The sequence below is a fragment of the Megascapheus bottae genome, chromosome 5 (genome assembly GCF_031878675.1).
Source record: "Megascapheus bottae isolate mThoBot1 chromosome 5, mThoBot2.hap1, whole genome shotgun sequence".
NCBI lineage: Eukaryota > Metazoa > Chordata > Mammalia > Rodentia > Geomyidae > Megascapheus > Megascapheus bottae.
Window position 1 is genome coordinate 40,689,750 of NC_143513.1, and position 12,287 is coordinate 40,702,036.

General features: G+C 39.8%; 1 protein-coding gene across 2 annotated transcripts in view; it reads right to left on the minus strand.

Annotated features, from left to right (window-relative positions):
* Positions 1-232: 232 nt before the first annotated feature.
* The window catches only part of Pus7 (pseudouridine synthase 7), a 42,534-nt gene continuing 30,479 nt past the window's right edge, over positions 233-12,287 (minus strand). For both annotated transcript variants that reach the window (XM_090332955.1, XM_090332954.1), the window contains 7 exons: positions 12,049-12,110; positions 10,021-10,181; positions 8,935-9,061; positions 6,512-6,613; positions 4,084-4,213; positions 2,342-2,433; positions 233-877 (listed from right to left, as the gene is read on the minus strand). In XM_090332955.1, the coding sequence (XP_090189081.1) occupies positions 741-877; positions 2,342-2,433; positions 4,084-4,213; positions 6,512-6,613; positions 8,935-9,061; positions 10,021-10,181; positions 12,049-12,110 (811 nt within the window). In that variant the 3' untranslated portion in view covers positions 233-740. The remainder of the gene's footprint in view (positions 878-2,341; positions 2,434-4,083; positions 4,214-6,511; positions 6,614-8,934; positions 9,062-10,020; positions 10,182-12,048; positions 12,111-12,287) is intronic.

Here is a 12,287-nt window from a genome sequence, read left to right on the forward strand (position 1 = left end):
CTTCTGGCTTTTTTCTGTATATGTGGTACTGAGGAATTAAACCCGAGTCTTCGTGCATGCTAGACAAGCACTCTACCACCAGGCCAAACTCCTGGCCCCTTATTTGTATTTGTTCTTAAAATGCACTTTTATTCCACTCATGGATATGCTAAAGATTCCTGCTGTCTTTCAAATATGTAGCAAAGTCTTAAACTGCTTTATTATTGTTGTTATTATTATTATTATTTTGTCAGTTGTGGGGCTTGAACGCAGGCTCTGGGTGCTGTCCCTGAGCCTGTTTGTGCTCAAGGCTAGTGTTTTACTAGACACTTGAGCCACAGTGACACTTTCAGTTTTTGAGTAATTGGAAATAAGAGTCTCATGGCAACTTTACTGCCTGGACTGGCTTCAACCTGAAATCCTAGGTCTCAGCCTCTGGAATAGTTAGGATTATAGGCATGAGCCACCAACACCCAGCTGAAACTGCTACTTTAAAATAGTCTTTCTTCATTATAATGTAGTAATGCTTACACTGTACTATGATTTAAGCACCTAAAGTATATTCTGACTGATAACCTCTGAACTAAATTTAGGATCCTCAAGATTGTGTATGTAATGTTGCAAATTATTTCTTCAAGCTAATAAAAACTTAAAAAAATACAAACAATCCTTTAGTAGAAAGATTGAAATTCCATAGATCAGAAAAATGAACTGAAGGCCAGGAAGCAAATGTCTACATTCTCTAATCTGTAGAGAAGTACTCATCGGAGCCAAGTTGTATTCAGCTGGGTCTGGTTCTTGATGCTGGTATCCATTTTCAGCACTTCTCGAATGGCCATGGTAGCATAAGTAGATGGAGGAAGAGAAAAATCCATTTTCAGAGCCCTGTATTTGCCTTCTGCCAAACCAAAAGAGAAAGAAAGAATGGTCAGGAAATGAAAATATTGCTGCTCTTTTCCTTAAGTTTCTACTTCCTCAGGGCCTCAAAAAGGAAAGATCTGAGAACACATGAACCTTCTGAATGAATACGGCAATTATACTGGAAGCTCTTATAAAAATGGTAGGTGACAGAGAGCACAAATGAGAAATGTATGGAAGGCATGGCTGTATGTGCTTGCAATCCTAGCACTTATAAGCCCAAGGAAAGAGAATTACGAGTCTAAGGATAGCTTATGTATAGTACATAGTAGGTGAGATACTGTTTATAAACAAAATTAAGGTGAAAATATAAAAAGGAACAAGAAAAATTTAACAATGAGAATGAAAATTTAAGTTTTTAGAAACTTCATAAGTTTTAATATCACCTTTTTACTTCTGTGGAGGGAAAAAATACTGAGTCACCTACTATCACTACCATCTATAGCATTCTTTAATTTTCAGTAGGACTGAATGTTTTAGCTACTCACCTCCAGCTAAGATGATAAACTCAAAAGTGAAATCATGGAATAGGTGAGTGGAAAAGATTTAAGCAGTAGTTTCTTTTTCTTCAATTCCTCTCCCTCTCCCCCAAACCAATATTGAGTCCAGGGTGGCTTAAATTACACTTATAACCACCCCTTCTTTGGCCAGTCCTGGGGCTTGAAATCAGGGCCTGGACACTGTCCCAGAGTTTCTTTTGCTCAAGGATATCACTCTACCTCTTAAGCCATAGCACCACTTCCGGCCTTTTCTGTTCATGTGATACTGAGGAATCGAACCTAGGGCTTCATGCATGCTAGGCATGCCACATTCCCAGCCCATCCTTTTGTTTTTTAATTTGCTTTTGAGATTGGGTCTAATTTTGTCCAGGCTGGCTTCAAACTGAGATCATCCAATATTTCTGTCTTCTGAGTAGCTATGATTACAAAAGTGAACTCACAGTGGTTCACAATAGGGCAAAACCTAGATACATAAGACCAGGTAGGATGAGACTAAATGAATGGATCTCCAGGATATGGAAACAAGAGCCATATAATGTGTGAGCCATAATTGTTATTCTTAATGTACTATGCTATTTCTCATCTCTTTTATTGTCCCTTGGTTATCTCATATTGTTACAGTAGCTTACCTTGTTATCTGGTATATTGTATATATGTTTATTTGAAATACGATAGGGAAAGGGGAAAACAAGATGAGGGGCAGGGGTGGGGGAGGGAAATGGAAACAAAAACATGAGAATGGGTATTAATGTTTGTGAAGTAATGAACCTTCTATCTGGCAAATATAATGCAACTCTTCTATTAATTTCAATAAAAAAATAAATTAATTTTAAAAAAAGAAGAAAGAAAAAAGTGAACAACCATGTCTGAGAAAAAAGTTAATTTTTTTTTAAATGGGAAAACACTTCAAAATTGACAGAAAGCTGAAGACTGAATGAACATACCAGAAGCAAAAACTGGTGGTGGCTTCCCTTCTAAGTTGTCCACATCTGTGTTGAAAAGTGGAATTTTAGGGTCATCATATGCAACGACTTCCCTTCAAAACATACAAATAAAAAAAAAAACTTTCACCACTTTTCTAGTAAGAAAAACATGTTAAGACTGTTATAATTATACATAGAACTTCCCAACAGCAGAACAGAACTAGTATTTTCTTGTGTAACTACTGCCTTTATGCTATTATATAATAGGATAGCAAATAATATCAGCCTATAGAAATGGTACTTCTCCAGGATGGAATTTTTTTTTTTTTTTTTTTTTTTTTTTGCCAGTCCTGGGGCTTGAACCCTGTGCCTGGGCACTGTCCTGGACTCCCTTTGCTCAAGGCTAGCACCCTACCACTTGAGTCACAGTGCCACTTCCAGTTTATTGGAGATAAGAATCTCATGGATTTCCCTGCCCCAACTGACTTGGAAGTGTGATCCTCAGATCTTAGCCTCCTGAGTAGCCAGGATTGTAGGTGTGAGCCTTTGGCCCTTGGTTTAGAAATTCTTTTTTGTCCATCATGGGGCTTGAACTTTTGTGCCTGGGCTAGCTTTGAAAGTTGATTCTCAGATCTCAGCCTCCTGAGTAGCTAGGATTACAGGCCACTGCACCCAGCTTAAAAATTCATTTCTTGTAAAATTGATAATCAGTAAGCTTTACTTTACACAGAGGGGACCAAATTAATCATGGCATTTCTCCCAGAGTGTTTACCACTACCATGAATATCTTGTTACAAGTGAAAACTGTCCTTGGAGGAAGTAAGATTAAGACCAACTCTGCCTACATTATACCCAGAGAAGAGAAGAAAAAGGCAACAGAAGAGAGGGAAAGAGAGAATTTCATGGCCATGGGTAATTAGGTTAGGATTTCATTTTAAAACTAAAGCAAAGAGAGGTTTAGACAACACTATTAAAAGCATTTTTAAATGAATGAATATAAATACCAATTTATCTCTAGAAATACAAAAACAACTGGATCACTTCTGTTCTATAAACAAATCTCAATATTTTTTTGTTTTGTTTTTAGAAACCAGAAAGTTTATTCTTTACACATTCCTTTGTAACTCAGTAATGTTAACTTGTAAGGTAAAGTCACTACATGCATTCCACAGAGCTTCATTTATTTCTTGGTGATTCAAACAATACTAACTGGGGTCAACAATAACGATAATACTGACATGCAAAGTTCTAAGCACTGAAAAATATAAGCAGAAACTGAAAACTATGTACAGCACTTCTATTTTTTGGGGGTATTATTAACTTATTCCTATAAATCATCAACAGAAAGATATTTTTAAAAAGCTGTGATTGATCAGGTTGAAAAGAGAGGTGGGTCATTCATTGATCAGGTGTAAAATGTGGTTCAGAAAGAGAAATAAACCAAAACATACAAGTAGAGGGAGCTTGCTGCTCATTGGGCATATTCTACACACACATACATACACACATATAAATCCTAGAACTTGAACTCAGGTACTGTCCCCGAGCTCTTGTGCTCAAAGTTACTGCTCCACCACTTGACCCACAGCTCTACCTCTAGCTTTCTGGTGGTTAAATGGAGATAAGTTTCACAGACTTTCCTGGCCAGGCTGGCTTCAAACCACAATATTTCAAATCTCAGCCTTCTGAGCAACTAAGATGACAGGTGTGAGCCACCAGTGCCTTGATAGTTCTATTCTATTGAATTCCAGACTATTACTCACCAGCTGACATTCTGAGGACGAATAATGATCTTTCGGTAGGCCCCGGATAAGGAATAATCTCGAATTTTGTGTCTCATGTTGTCAATATCAAGATTGTCTGCTGTGAGCATTTCTCTGTAGGCTTCACTAACTAATATAAAATACAAAATGTTAGTGCAGCTTCCTAGCTTGAACTAGACTGAAACGCTGTAACAAATTCAGTTAGACTAAACTAAGAAAATTAGTTATTCTAATTTGTATTGCGAAGTCTGTTCCCTGGAGTAAAAATTTAGTGAGTTAGTCACTAGTCCATGCTTTGGTTTGGCCAATTTCTAAGTTATCTTTGCACAGGATCTGAAGTGTTAAAGTTCCAAGCTAACTATAAAATGTCATTTCACACAAAGTTGCTAAGTTCAGTTCTATGGGCTCAGAATCAGGAGACCATATATGGAAGATTCAAACACTCTATGGAAGGGGTGGTTACAAATAAGAGGCCCTGGAAGACCATTTGGCTTACCTTCATATCTAACATACAATCTTTTCTTAACAAGAAATGTCTTTATTCTCTTTTGTTGGTGTTGGCCCTGGAGATTGGACACTGTCCTGAGGATTTTTTATGTAAAACTAGTGCTCTACCACTTTGAACCATAGCTCCACTTCTGGTTTTCTGGTGGTTAATTGGAAATGAAAGTCTCACGGACTTTCTTTAAAACTATGATCCTCAGATCTCAGCCTCCTAAGTAACTATGATTATAGGCATGAACCACTGGCACCTGCCTGAATATTTTTATATTATTAACTTATATGTCATTTAGAGGGAAGTACTTTGTAAGGCATACAATTATCAGAAAATTCTATTTTAAGCAGAAATCTGTTTTCTTGTAATTTCTGTTGACTGCTCTAACAGGCATTCCTAAGTGTTGGACCTACAAGCCGTACCTTCATTTGACCATGTATTTTAGCTTCCTTAGCTTCCTTGACTGTTCTTCCTTTGATATTTCTTCCACCAAATCTTTATTTTTTGGGGGGTTGTGAGACTTGAACTCTGGGCCTGAGAGTTGTCCCTGAGTTCTTCAGCTCAAAGCTACCACCCTATCCCTTGAGCCACAGTACCACTTCCAGCTTTCTGGCAGGTAATGCAGATGAGAGTCTCACAGACTTTTTAATGCCCAGGCTGGCTTTGAACTACAATCCTCAGATCTCAGGATTACAGGTATGAGCCACTTTGCTTGGCTCCACCAAACCTTTTATCTGGTCTAGGGTAACAGACTTCAAGACTTTCAAATGTTCCCCCTTCCTGCCTTGAAGTACTGAGGTTTAAACTCAGGGCTTTATGCTTGCTAATCAGGCACTCCTCTAATAAGCCATCTTTTTTTTTTTTTGGCTCTGATTATTTCTGAGACAGTGTGTAGATTCTTGCATGAACGTACACTTTCCACCACATATGAGGCACAGTTATTTAGGTAAGTCTCAAGTTCAAGGTCTTGCTTGGCTTTTTCACTTACAGCTGGCACTCTAGCACTTGATCCACATCTCTACCTCAGTCTCACTTTTTGCTTCTTATTTTGGAAATAGTCTCACTGACTTTTTTTTTTTTCCTAGACTGGCTTTAAAACATGATCATGGAGACTTCGATTTCTTAAGTATCTAACATTATAGACATAAGCTATTGGTGCTGGCTGGTTTCATGTGTTAGTGTGTGTATGTTTTGCTGGTACTGAGGCTTGAATTCAGGACCTGGGCACTGTCCCTGAACTTCTTTAGTGCTCAAGACTACCACTTGAGTCACAGCATTAATTCTGGGTTTTTCTTTTTTCTTGACAATCCTGGGGTTCAAATTCAGGGCCTGTGTACTGTCCTTGAACACTTTTTTGTTCAAGGCTAGTGTTCTGCCACTTGAGCCACCGTGCCATTTTTGCCTTTTTCTGTGTATGTGGTACCAAGGAATGGAACCTAGTGGTTAGTGCACACTAGACGAGCACTCTACCACTAGGTTATACTCCCGGCTCCAATTCTGGCTTTTTCTTACTTGTTTATTGGTTATGAGTCTCATGGACTTTCCTGCCTTGACTGGCTTTGAACCACAACCCTCTGATATCAGCCTTCTGAGTAACTAAGATTGCAGGCATGAATACCGATGCTCGGTCACCTGTATGTTCTTTTTTATTGGTGCCTGTTTGCTTACAGGCTAGTATTATAGCACTTGAGCCAGGCCTCCATATTAGCATTTTTCTGGATATTTTGGATATGGACTCTCATGGACTTTTTCTGCCTTGCCTGGCTTTAAACTTGAATCATCTTAGGTTTCAACCTAACTAGTTAGGTTACAGATATGAGTCATTGGTGCCTGCCTTGGTTTCTTAATTCAAATTAACCATCTGAATGTATTATTTTCTGGAAGATTTTCACAAATAACTATGATTTATATTATTACATATGTTAGACTTACTTTTATGCTTTGGATAAATAACATCGAAACCAGGCAAAGGCATGACCACATCATGGATGGAGTAATTATTAACATCTTCCTCCTCAATATAGATGGCTGTTGCTGCAAAGACACAAGTGAAACAGTAAATGGAGAAAAAAAGCATTATTTTCATAAACTTGGGTTCTGAAAACTATATAGTACAAGCAGATCAAAAGGACATAGTCAGTAGCCTAGAAAACTGAAATAAACTAATTGGAAAATATACTCTTCAGGGGCTGGGAGTTTGGCCTAGTGGTAAAGTGGTTGCCTAGCAAGCACGAAGACCCAGCTTTGATTCCTCAGTACCACACCCATAGAAAAAAGCCAGCAATGGTGCTGTGGCTCAAGCGGTACAGCTCTAGCCTTGAGAAAGTCTAAGGACAGCTCAAGCCCTGATCCCAAGCCCAGGACTGGCAAAAAAAGAAATAAAAATAAAAAAAGAGAGAAAGAGAGAGAGAAAAGATACTCTTCAGTCTTTTCTAGTCCACAGAAGAGACCAGATTTAAAAATTTAGTAGAGGGCCCGGGAGTTTGGCCTAGCGGTTAAAGTGCTTGACTAGCATGCAGAAAGACCCAGGTTCGATTCCTCGGTATCCCACATACACAACCAAGCCGGAAGTGGCAGAGACCAGACACAACCAAACCGGAAAAGTGGCAGAGACGAGACTGCGACGGCGACAGAGAGCGAAAGAAGAGAGCTGAGCTGAAGTGAACAAAAAGCCCAACCGAGTGGTGGCCGGAGCGAGCGGGGCCGGAGCGTGCGGGAGCAAGCGGGGCCGGAGCGAGCAGAGCCAGGAGCAAGCGAGAGCTGGCCGGGCCGGAGGGAGCGGGGCCAGAGCAAGCCAGGGCCGGAGCGAGCAAGGCCAGGAGCAGGGCCGGGCCGGAGCGAGCGGGGCCAAGAGCAAGCTGGAGCGAGCCGGGCGGAAGCAAGCGGGGCCGGATCGAGCGGGGCCTGAGCTAGAAAGGGGGCCTAGCCGGGCCAGAGCGAGCAGGGCCTGAGCGAGCGGGGCCGGAGCGAGCAGGGCCTGAGCTAGAAAGGGGGGCCTAGCCGGGCCGGAGCGAGCAGGGCCGGAGCGAGCGGGCCGGAGCGAGCGGGCCGGAGCGAGCGGGGCCAGAAAGAGAAAGGGGCCAAAAAAAAAAAAAAAAAAAAAAAAAAATTTAGTAGAATCCCTAACATATTTTAAAATAATTCTGGGATTGGGAGTGTGGCTCAGTTGGTAGAGTTCTAACATGTGAGTAAATGCAGACACAGGTACCAAGTTTGAGTTTACATCTCAGACCAAGAAAAACAAAAAAAAGAAAAAAATTCTTCTTAAAAAAATACTTCTCAAGCTGGGCATGGTGGCTCACGCCTATAATCCTAGCTACTAGGAAGCTGAAATCTGAGGATTGGAGTTCAAAGCCAGCCTGAACATGAAAGACTCGTATCTCTAATGACTAAAAAACAGCAAGTGGGGTTGTGGCTCAAGGGGTAAGGCAGTAACCTTGAGCTGAAGAGCTCAGGGACAGGCCCAAGAGTTCAAGCCCTATGACCCACAAAACCAAAAACAAACTTCTCAGTTATATGTTCATTTTCTGAAAATGAATTACAATAAAAAAAAAAAAAAAAAAGGCCAGGAGTTTGGCCTAGTGGTTAAAGTGCTTGCCTAGTATGCACGAAGACCTGGGTTCGATTCCTTGCTACCACATATATAGAAAAAAGCCGGAAGTGGTGCTGAGGCTCAAGTGGTAGAACTCTAGCCTTGAGAAAGTCCAAGGACAGTGCTCAGGCCCTGAGCTCAAGCCCAGGACTGGCAAAAAAAAAAAAAATTGCCAAGCACTAGCTTGGAGCAAGAAATCTGAGAGCAGTGCCCAGACTCCAAGTTCAAGACTCATACCAACAACAAAAATAATAAAAACATTTAAAATAAATATATTCATGCATATTTAACACATACACATTAAATATACATATTTAATGTGATCAATGTTGCATAATGAAAAAAAGTGAAAGAATGAACACAAGTGATTGTTAAGGGATGCATATTCAGATAGGCCACTGACCTAGGAACATTGACCTTGGAATCAGCTATGACTCTGGATCTCAGCTTTTTCTTTTTTATTCCAGTCCTAGGGTTTGAACTTAGGGACTAGGTGCTATCTATAGGCTTTTGGTTCAATAGTAGCAATCTACCACTTGAGCCATGGCTCCACTTCTTGCTTTTTTGGTGTTTAATTGGAGCTAACAGTCTTATGGACTTGCCTGCCCCTGGTTTTGAGTTGCAATCCTCAGATCACAGCCTCCTAAAGGAGCTAGGATTACAGGCATGAGTACTGCCATAGCATCCAGCCAGGCTAGCTTTTAAAGCTATTAGTTCAAATACCTGAATCTAAGTTTGGTTGAACAGCACATGCCATTTTTACCTCCTTTGAGAACAAGGTCCCCTGGAACAGGTTTCAGCCCATAGTTTTCTATTCTCTTGCTCACCATGTTATTCCACACATAGCTTTGGTAGCTATGAATATACATTAAGCGATTATTTCTTGGTATCTGAAAGGAAAGAAAAATATATTCTAAATTTTAAAGCCTGTACTTTCTAAGGTATCCTGCTTGTTGAGTGGTAAACTTCTGTAAGAAACTCACACTTTAAATGTATAATAGCCTGCAGAAACAATAACAGACAGGATACCAAATAGGAGACTTCAAGCTAAATTTACCTTAGTTTAAGTTGAACTTAATTTAATATTCAATAATAAAAGGAAGCATTAGATGACACTTCTGTCATTAGTAGCAACAATTTACATCCACGATACGTCCATGCTAAGAAAGCAAATGGTAGGGAATTTATACTAGAAACCAATCAAAACTCATGGAATTTACAATACAATTACAGAGTCAACAGTGCTTTCTCTTCTATAGTTCTACAGAACACTTAAAATAATTGAATGACAACTAATAGTACACAGCATGAATCGTGTGTGTGTGTGTGTGTGTGTGTGTGTGGTTTTTTTTTTTTGGGGTATGGCTAGGGGAGAATAACAAAGATTTATGCTTTAGGGTTAAACTTTAATGTGTCTTAGATTATACCTATTAACACAGTGGTACAGCTACACTTGCCCTGCCAATGTGGCACCCACTCTTAGTCACCTTGATGAAACCACATGAACATACAACTATTTACACAGTTTACTTCCCAACTCTCTTCCTTGGCAGATGAATGACTGTACAATGGATCCTTAATGTCTCATATTACATTCCCACCGGAGATCATACTTTCCACATTTGGCCCTTTGCTGGTACTGTTACTGATCATCACTGCCAACATTACCACCTGGTCCTCACCATCCAAGGTCTGAAGAAAGATCATGCAAGGAAAACCTCCTAGAGATATCCAAAGGACCCTTATTCACTTTTTGATCTTTCAAAAGTTTAGTAAAATCTCAGCCACAAAGTTTAAAAAGTTATTAAACCACCTCAAATAATTGCCTGGCTTCACAAATCACACTCACTATGCCAAATGCAGAGACTATATTCTTCATTCCATATTTTGAAAGTCCTCGAAGCAGCTGCCCTTCCACACACCTTTTGACAGGTAGTTTTCTGAGGGCAGCAGCTGGGTCTTTGGTCTTCGCCCATTCTTCCCTGCATTTAACCAAGTACCCCTTTTCAGCTGGGGAGAAAAAAAAGCTATAATTAAATGATTTATTCAATAGACAGTTCTAACATGTTTCATAATGAACACAAAAATTTAAAGTATCATTGGTAATTAAGAGACTATAAGAAAGTTTCTTCACCCGATAACATGAAAATGAAAACATGAAGACAAATTATGTAACTATGATCTTCTCAGCATACTTACTAATACCCCATACCAACAATAAAAGCTATTTACTGTTCATTGTCACCACAGCTAATTCAACATAAGACAAAAACTTTATTTGATTGTTCTCTTACTACAGTGTTTTTGGGTTTTTCTGGTTTTTGTACCTGAGCTCTTCAGCTTGAGCCACAGTGCCACTTCTGGTTTTCTGGTGGTTAATTAGAGATAAAGAGTTTTACAGACTGTAGTGCTCGAGCTGGTTTCAAACCTCAGATCTTTGCCTCCTGAGTAGCTAGGATTACAAATGTGAGGCACCATGCCTGCTCCATTACAGTCTTTAATGGGCTATTTTTCTTTTTGAATTTTTTTTTGGGGGGCTGGTTGTGGGACTTGAACCCTGGGCTTGGGTGCTATCCCTAAGCTCTTCAGCTCCAGGCTACTGCCCTACCCCTTGAGTCACAGTGCCACTTCCAATTTTCTGGTGGTTAATTGGAGATAAGAGTCTCATGAACTTTAGTGCCCCAGCTGGCTTTGAATCGTGATCCTCAGATCTCAGCCTCCTGAGTAGCTAGGATTATAGGAATGAGCCACTGCACTTGGCTTAATGGGCTATTTTTCTTAAAATTACATAATTTGGTCTAAGTAGCCTGCAAATGGTTATTATTATTATTAATATTTTGAATAGTAATGGGGTTAGATCTCAGGTCTTTGTACTTGCTTACTTGTCAGGTACTCTACCATTTGAACCATGCTTCAGACCTGGCTTTTTGCTGGTTAACTGGAGATGGAATCTTGTGGATTTCCTGTTTGGTCTGGCTTTGAACAGTGCTCCTCCATTGGTGTGAGCCACTGGCACTTGGAGAATATTGTTACTTTGACAAAGTAGTTGTTAAATCTCCTTTTCATAATATGTTCTAGAGATGCTTTCTAGAAAAGTTTTAGTGAATTTGTTAAAAAAAATTGGGGGGGATATGGTTTTAGTGGTAGTATACCTGCCTTGATTTAAAAAGCCAAGTGGGAAGTTGTTCTATGGCTCACAGTGTTAGAGTGCTAGCCTTGAGCAAAAAAGATCAGGGACAGAATCTCAGGCCAACAGTTCAAGCCTCATGACCAACAATAGAAAGCCAAGTGAGAGTGAAAGCTCTGCAAGACCTAATGCTAACACACACACAATTTTTTTTCCCCAAATAAAATTTAAAAATTCTAAGGGTTTTTCTTTTTTCTTGTGGGTCATGGGGCTTGAACTCTGGGCCTGGGAGCTATCCCTGAGCTCTTGAGCTCAAGACTATCTCGCTACTCCTTGAGCCACAGCCCCATTTCCCATTTTCTAGTAGTTACCTGCAGTTCAATTCCTCGGTACCACATACACATAGAAAGCTGGAAGTAGTGCTGTGGCTCAAGTGATAGAGCACCAACCTTGAGAAAGCCCAAAGACAATGCCCAAGCCCTGAAGTTCAAGCCCCAGGACTGGCAAAAAAAAAAAAAAAAAAAAAAAAAAGCTGGAAGTGGATCTGTGGTTCAAGTGGTTCAAGTGGTAGGCACTAGTCTTGAGTAAAAAAGCTCAGAGACAGTGCCCAGGCCCTGAGTTCAGGCTCTGGTATCAGAACAAAAACAAAACAAACAAAACCCTCTCCAAAGTCCCAAAATGATTCATTTGGTTTCACAAAGATACAGCTATACATTCTGTGTGTTTTCTTAACATAAATTTTATTCTCACCTCCTGGACGGGGTTTCAGTATTAAATCCATGACTTCTGTCCAGGAATTTTGTAGAATAGCTCTAAAATTAACAGCAATTTTCCATTAAGATAAACTTTACATGCCCACATTTTTGAACAGTCAACAAACAGTTAACATTACATTATGAAATTTGAAGATATGCACGAAAACTATGACACTAATCTCCAATGTAAATGCCAAAAGGATTTTTAAGATAGTAAAACTGAAGAATTTTGCT